Here is a 14,211-nt window from a genome sequence, read left to right as displayed (position 1 = left end):
AGAGAGGAGGGGCGGGGTTTACACAGGCCAGGCCCAGCTCCCCTCCAATCAGGCACCCGCTGGGGCGGGCGCTGGCTTAGATTGACAGGGAAGGCAAGGTTTAGGAACGCACCCAAGGAGGTGGAGCTAGGCCACAGGGGCGGGGCCCGAGGGAGACAGGCGAGTGGGCGGGGCTTGTAGTCGCTGTAGAAGTCACCTAAAGTTGTAAGCGAGGAGCGGGTTCGAGTGTGAGACTGATGGAGGGCTCAGGCGTGGCAGAATCCCTCTGGGAACCCCCGTGGGGTCGGTGCGCTCTAAGGGAAGTGTTGGCGCGGAAGGGGCGTGGCCAGAAGGAAATTCCCTTGGGATTCCAATGTTTATGAAGAGGAATAAGATGAGGTGGGTGGGAGGGGCTGGGGTACTGCCCCTGGGCAGACGCCGGGCTTCTGTGCTGAGGGAGGGATTGGGGCTTGAGAGTTTTCCAGAATTCCCTTGGGAGTGTGTGGAGCTCTGGAATTGGGGCCAAGAAGTGTAGTGAGTGTGAGGGCCTGGGGGCCGAGCGGCTTTTGACCCACCCCCTCCCGCTCTCGCCCCTCCGCGTCCTTCTCAGGTCCTCCGTCTTCGTCTTGGTGCCCGCCTTCACCCAGCTGAACAATCTCGCAAGCTGCCTCCCAGCTGCTGGTGCAGCCTCCATCGCCATCGGTGCCCCGCGCCTGTGTCTCGGCCATGTCACTCCTGGCGACCCTGGGGCTGGAACTGGACAGGGCCCTGCTCCCAGCTAGCGGGCTGGGCTGGCTCGTAGACTATGGGAAACTCCCCCTGGCCCCTGCCCCCCTGGGCCCCTATGAGGTCCTTGGGGGAGCCCTGGAGGGCGGGCTTCCAGGGGGAGGAGAGCCCCTGGCAGGTAAGAACAGGTAGAGAGCAGAGGAGGGTTGAGGCAGGGAGGGAGGGAAAATAAAACAAGGAAGAACGCGTTCATCCACAAGATGAGCCCTGAGGGGCCGCAGCACTGACGAGGTGTTCAGGGTTCAGAGCAGGCGGTCCCTACGCCCATGGGACATCAGGAGACAGAAGTGGAAAAGAGCTGCTGGGCTCACAGTGGCGAAAGACGTAGTTGAGAAGTTCACATGCCCTCCAAGTAGACAGCACCTGAGCTGAGGGCTGAGAAGAAAGGCCTGATGTGGTTCCACCGGAGAGGCCCGGGGCAGGCGTCCATCCTGACTGTAACAGATGCTCGGCCCAGACTGGCATTGCAGTAGTAATTAGCAGCCGCCCCTAGTGGCTCATACATATCGTTCCCCCTTTCAAAAGGCTTCTCGTCTTTTTGAACCCGTGAGTTTCAGGCCAATCTGGGCTTCTCAAAAACAGAAAACAAGAATGAATACAGATGGAATGTGAGGGAAAGAGCAAGAAAAATAAACGAGCAAATGAGGAAAGGAAGGTATAGAGGTACAGTCAAGCAGCCCTACAGGAAAGACAGTGTTTACAGGAGTAGCAGCTGATGTGCTGAGTGGGTTTACTTGGTTGACTGCTTCACTGAGGGAGCGGCCTGTTATTTCATTGCTTGGTTGGTAAATTGCTTGGTTGGCCCACTCGACTGACTGATTGGTTAGTAAGTTGGCTGGTTTATGAAGTTCTCTGTGCGTGACTGCCTGATTGGTTGCTTGCCTCATTCACTTAGTGCATCAGTTTTCTGGTTGTTTGATGAAGTGTGGTTGGCTGACAGTTGGTTTGTTCACTGATTAATGAATTGGTTGGCTGGTTTGTTGTACGACTGACTGCTTCATTCATTGGGTAGTAGATAGGTTGCTTGGCTGGTCGATTCTATGGCTCACGCATTAATTCATTGTGAGTGGCTTGGTGGGTACACTAGTTGGTCTGTTGACTGCCTGCCTAGTTAGTGGGTGGGTGGGTGGGCAGGTTGCCTGGTTCGGCGGTTTCTTCCCTGACTTACTGGTCTGCTGATGGGTCTATAAATTCAAGGGCTGGCTGGTCACTTGTAGCATTGAGTGAGTGGGACATGAGTGAATACCAAATGGGTAAAGAGCGGACCTCAGCAGCCTTTATGTCCCCCTCCATCCTCAGGCGATGGCTTCTCTGATTGGATGACAGAGCGAGTTGACTTCACGGCCCTCCTCCCTCTGGAGACCCCTCTGCCACCAGGCACCCTCCCCCCACCCTCTCCAGCGCCCCCTGACCTGGAAGCCATGGCTTCCCTGCTCAAGAAGGAGCTAGAACAGATGGAAGACTTCTTCCTTGATGCCCCGCTAGTCACACCACCCTCACCACCGCCAGCAGCGCCCCCCCTGCCCCTGCCCCTGCCCCTGCCCACCTTTGACCTCCCTCAGCCCCCTGCCCTGGATACCTTGGACCTGCTGGCTGTCTACTGCCGCAGTGAGGCTGGGCCAGGGGATACAGGCTTGGCAAGCCTGCCCGTGCCCCAGCAGCCGCCTCCTCCCCTGGCCCCTCTGCCTTCACCCTCCCGCCCAGCCCCCTACCCGAGCCCCGCCACCACCCGAGGGGACCGCAAGCAGAAGAAGAGAGATCAGAACAAGTCGGCGGCTCTCAGGTACCGCCAGAGGAAGCGGGCAGAGGGCGAGGCCCTGGAGGGCGAGTGCCAGGGGCTAGAGGCACGGAACCGGGAGCTGAGGGAGAGGGCTGAGTCGGTGGAGCGGGAGATCCAGTACGTGAAGGACCTGCTAATCGAGGTGTACAAGGCCCGCAGCCAGAGGACCCGCAGCACCTAGGGTGCAGGCCCAGGCTGGAAGAGGGCGGTCTGTGGTCGGTGCCCGCAACTCCTCCTACCTCCCTTCCCCGTTCCCATCACCCATGCTTGCATCTCCCTACATACCCCCTTATGGGTTATTCGGGTTAGTCAGTTTCTCTACCCTTCAGTGCAACCAAGGCCCTCAGGGAATTTGAGGGTCCAGCCTGACCCCAGGTTTCTGGAATCTAAAACAAGCGTGGTTTTGCAGGTAGTCCTAGTCGGGTGTGGGGGGTAAGGCAGGACGCCACTCAGGGTGACCCTGATGAGAACCTAGTCAGGGAGGGGGGCTTTAAGGAGGGAACAAGGGACACACACGTCAGAGGTCAAAGGAAGGTGCTGGCCAAGGGAGAGGGGGGGTGGCTGTAGTCGATAGCTAGGGGGTCGTTTTAGCTTTGGGAGAGAATCAGTGTTTTGTGAAGGTGTTGGGGAAGGTTGCATCTAGTGGAGGCTGATCCTCCGGGGGTTATGGGCACAAATAAATTGCAGAATTTCCTGTGGCCTGTGTGTCATATCTTGGAGAGGGGACACTGGGGAGAGGGCGTCTCAGAGCAGTCACAAGGACAACTGAGAATTAACAGAGGGCTGGACCGAAGCCCCGCAATGTGGCTGCAGTCCCAACATTTGGAAGGCTGAGGCAGGATTGCTCTAAGTTTGAGGCCAGCCTGGGCCACAGAATGAACCCATCTCTAACAAAACACTGCTTCCCCCGGAGACCTGAGTTCAGTCCCCAGCAGCCACCTGGGTGTTTGATGGCCTTGCCCCAAGCAGGGTTGGGAGGTAAAGACTGCTGTCAGTGAAGTCACAGCCTTAGGAGATGGAGAGAAGATTTAGCAGGAATGTCCTAATGGGAATGCCCCGAGGAAGCCCACCGGGGTCAGACACATGGCTCTGTGAGCCCAAGAAACAGGTTGCAGAGACGGCTCCCCAAAGCAAGGTCTGACCATGGTTCAGGTTTGCACCTGCAAAGTCCAGTCTGCCTGAGGGATCTAGTTCCCACGGAAACTGGCCAGCTAAGAGGTACATTTGGGTTAGTGTGGTTTATAGTGGCCATGTTAAACCACATAGCCTCAGTTTGACCTTTCTAGGAGTTGCAGGCTGGGTCACCACAGGAGCACTTGATCTGTGCAGCAGACAGACGGGGCTATGGATCACCGATGACCGTGGTCCCTGTGTGGGGTCAGGATCCCTGCCACTGGAGCTCCTCCTACCAGGTTGCCTACACCCTGACCACGCACCCTGCCCCGGTTCTGCTCTGAGGCAGAACCCCCCACCATGTCCTGGGGAAACCCTGTGTGGCTGGTTTCCCAGAGTCTGGGCTCAGTCGGAAGCAGATGACTCATTTACGGGACGTTCAGTTCTGTGTGTGCAAGGAAGAGGGAGGATTAGAGCGAGCGTGAGGGACAAAGAGAGGCCAGTGTGGGGCAAAGCGGGGATAATCCTGGTACCAGGGTCAGTTAGGAATGTGTCCATGTGCTCCTAAAACAAAAGTCAGCTTACCAGGCGTGGGTGTTCGCTCATGCCGGCCTGCCACCCCAAGGACGATTTTAGCCATTTCCAGCTACAAGGTGGATTCCTCCCTACAGACTGAACCGACTTGGCTGAGCAAAGGACCCTTTTATTGTTAACAATTCACACCTTTAGCAAGTCAAGTTGTATACCAAAGTCTTTGATCCTCATCCCCTCTGTTCCCCCCAAGAACAATGCCAAGTGCAAATTCTCAGTTCTGAATACCAAAGTGTTCTGGGTTTTTCTAAAACTTAAGTTCGTATAGGCTTTGATACCTAGGGAAACTCTCAGATGAGACTTCAAATAGTAGGTACACTCACAAAAAAGCAGATCAAGAGCTAGATGCTAAAACATGCCAGGTCAAATCGGCATAGCTCTGTGGGGTTTCTCCCATTAGAACCCTCTTAGGAGGGCTGTGGATGTGGCTTGGGTAAGAAAGTGCTTGCCAAGCTGGCACAAGACTCTGGATTCTAACCCTAAGCCTGCACGTACCAGGCCTAGTGAGTGGCACCTGTAATCTCAAAAAAAAAAAAAAAAAAAAAAAAAAAAAAAAAGACCAGAAGATTCCATGTCATGACAAGTCTGACTCTCCACAGTGGGTGACCTGTGTGGCTGACAGGTGGTGGGCTCCTTACCCTGCAGAAATGCCCTGGAGAAGAGGGTGCAGCTGTCTCCCTAAAAAAGAACAAAAGACTGACGCCCCTGCCCCCACAACCCCCATACCCTCAAAAGGGCAAAGCGCCAGCAGAAGCTGGTGTGGTAGAGGGCCAACTCTCAAAGGGACATTAGAATCTTCCTGCTGGTTGGGACCCAAGGTGGGCACCGGACCGGAGTGGCTCTAACCCTCTGGTCTGAGGCTGTGTCAGCCTGCCTTGCCTTGTGTGGTCCTCTCGCAGAGCTGTGTAGGATTCTGGAATGACACTCACCGGAGGCAGGCAGAGAGGAGCCAAAGCATTCACTGCTGGCTGACCTCATGTTATTAGGGCGTCCCTGCAGAGTAGCGGTTTGTGATGTTCCTTATACCCCACAACGTGCCAGGCAGTGGTGGCGCATGCCTTCAATAACAGCATTTGGGAGGCAGAGGCAGGCGGATCTCTGTGAGTTGGAGACCAGTTTGGTCTACAGGAACTAGTTCCAGGACAGGCTCCAAAGCTACACCGAGAAACCCTGTCTTGAAAAACAAGAAACCCTCTGTCCATGGGATGGTATGGGGTTACAGGCCCCCAGCATGGGGTGTGAATGTCAGGCAGCTGCAAAAGCTCTGGAGGACAGAGGGGTAGGCCAAGACCCAGAGGGGACTCTGAGAAGCTCTGAGACATACACTGCCACTTGGACCTGCTCAGGCACCGCAGAGCCCCTCCCAGGGCCTTCTGCATTCTTGGGACAGAATGCTGGTAATTGTACTGCATTGCTCTCGGGAGTCAGTACTGTCTGCTGTCCCTTTCCGGGTGTCTGAGATGTCTGGGGAGCAGCTGTTAGCATGGAGGTCCCTGAGAAGATGAGAATGGAGTTTAGTCTTTTGAATTTCCTTGTCTGGCTTTTCTTCTAGCCACAAACACCATGACTGTAGTAGGATTTTTCTATACCTCCTGCCAGCTCCCCAATCATGACACAGACTTATTAAAAGCTCAGCTGATAGCTTAGGATTGTTTCTAACTAGCTCTTATAACTTAATTTAACCCATTCCTATTAATTGACTATCAGCCTTGTGGCTTGATTACCTTTATCTGTACTGCCTATGCTTTCCTGCTTACACTGACTCTGGCTGGCAATTCCCAGCATCCTCTCTGTCCTGAAAAATCCTGCCTAGCTATTATTGTTGTTATTAAGCTAATTTGACAAAGCTTCACAGTGTACAAAAATGTTATTCCACAACACATGACCACAAGAAAGTTGGAGAGGGGAGGGTTTCTTTGGCTCACACTTCCACATCATAGTCCATCACTAAAGGAGGCCAGGACAGGATCCTGGAGGCAGGAGCTGATGCAGAGGTCATGGAGGATGCTGCTTACTGGCTTGCTCACCATGGCTTGCTCAGTCTGCTTTCTTATAGAGCCAAGGACCAAGGGAGGGATAGCACCACCCACAATGGCTGGGTCCTTCCCCATTAATCAGTAATTTTAAAAAAATACCCTACAGGCATTATCTCAATTCAGGCTCCCTCCTCTCCAGTGACTCTAGTTTGTGTCAAGTTGACATAAAGTGAGCCAGCACAACTAACCCCTTGTTAACTTGACACACAAACCCTACTGTTAAGCCACAAGCTTTACTTCCTTCCATTTTGTTTGGTTTTGGGTTTTGTTGTTGTTGTGTTTTTTTTTTTGTTTGTTTGTTTTTTGGAGCCTGTCCTGGAACTAGATCTTGTAGACCAGGCTGGTCTTGAACTCACGGAGATTCGCCAGCCTCTGCCTCCCAAGTGCTGGGATTAAATGTGTACACCACCACCACCGCCTGGCTGGTTGTTTAGTTTTTTGAGCAGGGTTTCTCTGTGTAGCTTTGGAGCCTGTCCTGGAACTCGCTATGTAGACCAGGCTGTCCTCGAACTCAACAGAGATCAGCCTGCCTCTGCCTCCAAGTGCTGGGATTAAAGACGTGTGCCACCACCATCTGGCAACCTTCCCTTTCTTACTCATTCCCAAGACCTCACATTAATAGTAATATCACAATATAAAAACTCCAAATTAGGCTTTTAATCCCAGCATTCAGGAGGCAGAGGTAAATCTTTTGAGTTGGAGGCCAGCCTGGTCTACAGACTGAGTTTTAGAACAGCCAGGGATACACAGAGAAACCCTGTCTCAAAAAGCCAAAAAGAAGAAAAATGTTTAAAGTTTTTGCTCTTGCTCCACAGGGAAGAACGGTACAGTCACAATTCAATCAAAATCAAACTCCCAACTGTGCAAACAAAACGATGTCCAGCATCTGAGATCCATCCACGATCTTTTGGGGTCCTGTAACAGGCTTGGGTCATGTCGCCAGCTCAGCCCTCTGCAGCACACACAGCTCAGCTCATTTCTGCCAGGCTTCACTCCACTGCTGCAGCTGCTCTGGGGGTCACCCCGTGGAACAAGCATCTCCAAAACTCTGGGTCTTCTGCAATGGGACACATTTTCACCAATGGTCTCTTGGGCACTCTTCATGGTACAAAGCCTCAACTTCCCCATGGCCCCTTCAACCCTGCTACTCTGGCTACATCTTCACTGTGAGAGCCCCTTGTGGCCTCTCACAGGGCCAAGCCTTACCCACTTTCCACAACCACTTCATGCCTGCCTTTAAAAGGTGCAGATTGAGAGAGAGCAATTACATATTCTTAGTGATTTTCAAAAATTACTGGGTTATACTAATAGGCTAGGTCCTACCATTGGATTGTCTACTCAAGAATTGAATTTGTTTCAGATTTTACAAGGTAAGTCAGATTTAAGCAACCCAAGACATTTAACAGCTGATGTTAAAAGGAAATTAGCCCAAGTAGAACAAAAATTACAAAATGCCCATGTGGATATATTGGGTCTCACAACTAAATATGTTTTAATAATTTTACCTTCTAATCATTTCCCTACAGAGGTAAGATAATATTTCGGAATGGATTTTCCTAGCTCACAAGCAATAAAAATTAAAGACCTAAAACACAAAACCAAAAACAAAAAACCAAGCTGGGCGGTGGTGGCGCACACTTTTGATCCCAGCACTCGGGAGGCAGAGGCAGGAGGATGTCTGTGAGTTCAAGGCCAGCCTGGTCTACAGAGTGAGTTCTAGGACAGGCCCCAAAGCCACAGAGAAACCCTGTCTCAAAAAACCAAAACAAGTTTGTGTGATAAAGGTGAGGTGATAATAATCCAAAAGACTCAGAAACCTCTGGATGCTACAAATCTGTTCCTTGCTCTGTTTTTGTGGTAATTATACAGGTAGCAGGGGCCAAGTATACATACTGATTTATATTCCCAATCCTCCAATTAACCTAGCAGTAAGTTGGGAGATACGGATCTTCCTGGCTCTCATGACAGCAGGGCCCCTGCTCAGCCAACGGAGGAGGGTAGAGTAATTGAGAATTGCACTGCATGGGAAATCAAACTCAATGCCTTAAAATAACCTCTCAAGTATGGCTATCCATAGTCAATACTACCCTAAATTATCGGAAAAAGTTTCATCTGCTTCATGCATCTGGATCTAGAGGACAGAAGATTAATGCTACCAGTTCCATAAGTCTACTGCTCTGGGAGATGTGGGTTACCAACATCTGTGCAGAGGGTGTGCAGACCATAAGCCATCTCCTGGATGGGGGCTGCCCTGACAGGCACAGGCCTAAGCTTCCACACTTCAGAAGTCCATCCCTGCCCAAAGGATCACAGCATCAACCTCACCCGCTAAGTGACTTTCCCAAGGCTCACACAGTCAGCCATCTAATTAGACATGTCCTGCGAGTATCCAGTCTGTACTTGGGAGCTGTGTGGGTAGGAGGATGGGCCCGGGATGTGGCTGAAGGTTCTTGCTCTCCCCCTTCCCATGTGTCAGAGTGTGCAGCCTTTGAGAGGTGTCAGGTGACGGGTGTGGAGCCCTCCACACAGCACAGAAGCCTCAAGAAAGCTGTCCCTCATCCCAGCACTTGGGAAGCTGAAGCATAAGGACTGCAAGTTTGAGGGCAGTCTGAATTAAAAAGTAAGACCCCGTCTGAAACCACCCCAAATCAAAGATGGCCCTGTAAGATCCCTGCCCCTGCCATCCCACACAGGCACAGCAAGCTGGTGCTTCTGGAGTCTCGACTTTGGCTGTCACCTGTCCTGTCCTGTCTTGGGAGCAAGCAGGACACATGGGCCGTTCTAGTTTGCATCACCTTGCTGTGATAAACAGCAGAAGTAGAAGAAATCTGGGGAGGAAAGGGTGTGTTTGGTTTACACATCCTAATTAGTCTTCAGTGGAAGCCAAGGCAAGAACTCAAGCAAAGCAGAATCTGGAGGCAGAAACTGAAGCAGAGACCAAGAGAGACGCTGCTTGCTGTCCGCATTGGCTCCTCAGGCTCACATTCCCAGTTACCTTCTTCCAGCTCCAGGACCGCCTGTCCGTGGGTAGCAGCACGCACAGTGGGCTGATCCTCCCCTACCAATCAGATCTGCCTTCTAGACATCTGTAGGTGTGTGTCAGGTTGACAAACCCAACCAGCGCAGGGATAGCAAACCTAAGCGTCTTGTCCTGGGGAGCACAGGGTCACCATGGCTGCAGGGGACATAACCGTCCTCTGCTCAGCTTCCTGTTGTGTCTCTAGGGATGCTGGGGTGTGGCCAGGAAGAGGGACCAGCTGTGCTTCCAGCCTTTACTGTGTGTCTGTGCAGACGCTCCTCAGATGGTGACTATCACCTGCCACAGTGCCCCTGGAGCAGAGATAGAAGGAGGCACTCCAGAGAGCCCCGAGGAGTCAGGACATCCTCCATGATGTCACACCCCTGGCCCTTCCCTCAGAAGACAGTACGGAGGCTCTATCTCTGTCTTTATTAGTCTGTGTGTCTGTATACGGGGGTTGTGCATGAGTGTTGAAGTGGAACTCTTGACACTTTATTTCTTGATGCATGGTCTCACACTGGCCTGCAACTCATCAATTAGGGCAGCCAGTGACCCCTAGGGGTCCTCCTCTTCCTCCGCCTTCCCAGTGAAGGCATTACAGATGTGTAGAAGGACATCTCTTTTCCTGGTGGATTCTAGGATGGAGCTGCACGGCAGGTTCTTCACCAACTGAGCCACCCCCCCCCCCCAGCTATCTGTGCTCTATGACCGGGTCTCAGGTGGCCCAATCCTCCTGCCTCCACGTCCCAGGCCCTGGGATGACAGGCATGCACCAGCAAACCTGGTTTTATGCAGCGCTGGGGTTGAATGAAGGCCTTTGTCAGTTACGGTCCCTGTCCCTCTCTTAATTACATCTCTTGAACTTACATAATGTAATGCCATTTACATTATATAATTTTATGTTGGTAACACTCAGTGGCCTCAACTCTGCCTAGACCCAAAGAGAGCCCTGTGTCCCCAGCCCGCAGTTTTAACTTCCTACACTCACTGGCCTCATGGAGCCAGGATCAGCCATATGACACTGTGGACTCCACTCCTCTTCATGGCAGAGTATTATTCCAGTCCTGAAAATCTAAACTCAGGCCCTTGTGCCTCTTCAGCCCCACCAGACACTGTCGTGTGTGTGTGTGTGTGTGTGTGTGTGTGTGTGTGTGTGTGTGTGTGTGTGTGTGTGTGTTCCCAGCATTCAGGAGGTTGAAGCAGGAGGATCAGGAGACCAAAGTCACCTGGACTAAAAGAGACCCTGTTTTGAAGCAAACACCTGCCGCCTAGGGCTCTCAGGGCAACTTAGTAATCTGAGGAGCCCTTGGTGGTTTTGGGTATCTGCTCATCCAGACCTCACTGGAGGGAGACAGAGAAAGATGGAGATCAGAAGCAGTGAACACTGCATTATACGTCATCAGATGACGACAGGCTTAAGGGAGGTGAGCGTCCCACACAGGAAAGACATGTGGACAGGAACCGATGCCTGGAGTAAGTTAGGGACAATGCAGATGTTCATCCCCGATGGCGAGAACACACAGGTGTGGCAGATCCATTCCGTGGGCCATTATACAGCTGAGAGAAGAGCCAGGCCTTGGTACCTGCTCTACTCAGCTGACTCTTGGCAATGTGCCGAGCGGGGCACGTGACCGCATGTACACAATCAGGAACCCACCAACAGCAATACCCCTGACCAGGCAATGCTGGGAGATGAGAGTCGGGGCTGGGTTGGGAGAAGAGTGGCTGGTCCAGAGATGGCTCTCCGTTTCCCTTGGGGACGGCAATTGAGGGGCCAAAGGTTCACTGTGGGTGATGTTCATGCTCTCATGTGGCGGCGGCGATTGTGTGCGGGCACAGGGACACTGAGTTGTAGTGCGAGCAGAATAAGTGGGTTGCTGTGTGTGCTGAACGTCAGTGTGTGTGGGGTGGCTCCCCAAAGAGAGCAATAGAGGGTTAGGCTCAGGCCAGGCCCCGCTCATCCTCACGCTCCTCTTTCTGGCTCATTCTCACTCTTGCTCTTTGTCTGATTCATTCTCCTCCCAGCTTGACTTTAGAACCGCATGGGACCACCTCACATCTGGAAGTCCAGCGAGGCCAGTCTCTGCGCCTCCTCTGTGCTGCCGACAGCCAGCACCCCCGCCACGCTGAGCTGGGGCCTGGAGCACCGAGTCCTCTCATAGTCCAGCCCCGTGGGCTCCAGAACCCTGGGCCTGGAGCTGCCCCAGGTGAAAGTTGCTGACTCTGGATGGTACACCTGCCAAGCAGAGAACAGGCTGGACTTCCAGCAACATACCCTGGAGCGCTGTGCTGGGAGTGTGACCTGAAGAGGGCTTTGTTTGGGAGCGTAGCGCTAACAATAGAAGAGACAGATCCTTGGGTTCAAGCTGTAAGCCGAAGGCCAGAGAAGCGGAGCAGCCACGCCAGTTGGTCTGACCTCTACCCAGCTGAAATGGCAATCCTGCCCCACGAATCAATCCTCAGCTCCCCCAGCCTCATTTGCCTCTCTAGTCGCTTTTCAGTGAGGGCAACCACGCTCCCTCCCCGCATACACTGCGGAGCCTGGCTGGTGCTCACAAACCTGACCTTGTCATTCTGAGTGACGACCTGCCAACTGTCTACCACCAGGGATAAAAAGCCCCTGAGCTTGTTCAAAAGGTAAGGACCCTGCTGCCTACCAAGCCACCAACCCTAGAGGGCACTCGAGATGTCCCTCAAGATGATGCAGATTCAAGATGCTTCTGAGAGAATTTTGCTCCTGCTTCCTACAGACACTGTACCAGCTCAGTGGCTGGAGACATCGCATGCCCAGCTCCTCCTTACTGACACCACCCTGCTTGCAAAGCCACCCAGGCCTGGGCAACAATGCCTAGGCCACACTCCACATCCAACTCCCTTCCACCTCCGTTCTCCCCTTTGGCACCCAACCTTCTCCTCCATCTCTTGGCAACACGTGGAGCCAAGAGCTCCCAGTGTCTCCAAATTATTCCTGCAAATCTTGGGCGGGGACCCCTACAGTCACCATCCAATCTGAGCCCGCCCCAGTCACATCTGTGTCCCTCAGACCCTATGCATGGAGACTGTTGTCCTGACAGGCTGAGGGATCTGCACATGAGCCTTGGCCTCATGGGCCCAGAGATGTGTGCTTTGCGGCTATGGCCTAAGCCAGTTTCTCCACCTGCTGAGTGAGAACTCTAGTGTTTCCCTGCTGTACTTGTGTGAAGATTTCATGAAACTGGCCTTCGGTGACAGAGCCCAACATTATTATCATGAAAGACACACAAATGCGTGAATTAGGGCCCGGCCAGTACATGTGGAATAAATCCACAGGAAGGATGGAATGTCCAATGCCCATGCCTGTCTACGACCGATTCTCTGCTCTCTGAAAGCTTCCATTGTTCTAGTTGATCCCTTCTCTTTCCCCATCTTAGAGTCCTCAATGCATCACCAGCACAGAAGACCACTTGCCCTCGGACATGCTCACACCCATGCCAGGGGAGGAGCTTCTCTTTAGTAAGCTTTCTTCTGCCTTGAAACTTGGACACCCCAGAGCCTTAGGACCACGGCAGCCAACGCCACAGAGTACTCAGGGGTCAAGATGTCGAAGTGATGATCAGCTGTGGCCAGGCTCTCAGCTTCCTGACCCTGATGCCACGTCTGCAGCTTGCTGCCATGCTGTCCTCACCATTGTGGACTCAAACTCCCTAAACCATAAATGCAAATAAACTCATCTATAAATTGTCCCCGGCATGTGTGGCAGAGGTCATTATGCTCACAGAGAAGCTCTAAGAGAACCAGAAATGTTAAACATAGAGGGTGTCCCTTAAAGGAAGTGATGTGTAATCCCTTACCTGCCCAAAAGGCCGGGAGCAGACGCAGTTAATAGCATGGTGACCTTTGTGCTATCTCTGTGGCTGAGACCTCCCTGACTCCTCCCCCAGACCCTTATCCATGTCAATTATAGAAGGTGTCACATGTAACCAATCTATAGAACCAAAGAATTTCGATGTAGTCATGTCTTAAGCTTTATTGTGCACAATGAGTTAATTATCACCAGGAAAATGTTCACCAAATTGTGCTGTGCTTAAATATTCCTAAAGTAAACATTCAGGGTCAAACTTCCAACGTCTGAACCACACTGGCTACTAAGTCTTGCTGCACCAAACTACCTTCTTGCCTCCTGTGGGTCATTACTCTACTGGCCATGGTAGTTGCAGAGACTCCAGTAATCGTAGTGTTTTATCCCAGCAACAGAAGAGTTAACTAAAACAATGTGTGTCTGCACTGTGGGTGCAGGTGCTCATGGGCACCAGAAGAGGGCATCAGATCTCCTGGAGTTGGAGTACACACAGCTAGCTGCGCGGCACCTCCCCCCCCCCACCTGTTGCTTGTAACTGAACTGGCAAAAGCAGCATACACTCTCAACTGCTGGGTCCCTCTATCCTTGGAGTAAGGATTTTGAAACCTTGGAAACAAAAACTCAAGACAAAATCTTGGGAGGCTGCGGCAGAAGGGCTGCTCTGCAGTTCCAGGCCAGCCTATGCTGCACACATGCAGACAAAGAAAAACAAGATGGTGTCAGGTGTGGGGACCGCCTTCCATCCCAGCACTCAGGAGGCGAAGGCAGGTGGAGCTGAGTTCAGCCTGGTCTACACAGCGAGTGCCAGTTCAGCCAGCAATACATAGTAGAGCCTGCCTCGCTCCTCCCAAGCAAACAAGCAAAAAACCCAAAACTGCATACCGAATAGAACACAGACCCACACCCCCCCCCAGGGCACTATTAAAGAGATCAGACTCCTGGGTCCAAAACTACACAGAGACACCCTGTTTCAAAAAACAAAAAAACCAACCAGCCAACCAACCAACCAACCAAACGAGATCAGAATCCAATGAGATCCCAGTTCTCCTCACTTAGAATGGTTATCTAG

The 14,211-nt window shown here is 52.4% G+C and overlaps 1 protein-coding gene across 1 annotated transcript; it reads left to right on the top strand.

Annotated features, from left to right (window-relative positions):
• The first annotated feature begins 271 nt into the window (after positions 1–271).
• On the top strand, positions 272–3,050 carry Atf5 (activating transcription factor 5). The gene is made up of 3 exons (XM_051174301.1): positions 272–378; positions 590–883; positions 2,065–3,050. Exons 2-3 carry the CDS (start codon positions 706–708, stop codon positions 2,724–2,726), a joined length of 840 nt encoding a protein of 279 aa, XP_051030258.1. The 5' UTR covers positions 272–378; positions 590–705; the 3' UTR covers positions 2,727–3,050.
• The last annotated feature ends 11,161 nt before the right edge of the window (positions 3,051–14,211 follow it).

Source organism: Phodopus roborovskii, unplaced genomic scaffold, assembly GCF_943737965.1.
Source record: "Phodopus roborovskii unplaced genomic scaffold, PHOROB, whole genome shotgun sequence".
NCBI classification, from domain to species: domain Eukaryota; kingdom Metazoa; phylum Chordata; class Mammalia; order Rodentia; family Cricetidae; genus Phodopus; species Phodopus roborovskii.
Note: the sequence above shows the minus strand (reverse complement) of the source record. Positions and strands in the feature narration are given on the sequence as shown.

Excerpts from the sequence above, each read along its gene's own strand:
- Atf5 (XM_051174301.1), top strand. The coding sequence starts at position 706 with ATGTCACTCCTGGCGACCCTGGGGCTGGAACTGGACAGGGCCCTGCTC. Across the intron at positions 884-2,064 it reads GGGAGGAGAGCCCCTGGCAG|GCGATGGCTTCTCTGATTGG; the intron begins GTAAGAACAGGT and ends CTCCATCCTCAG.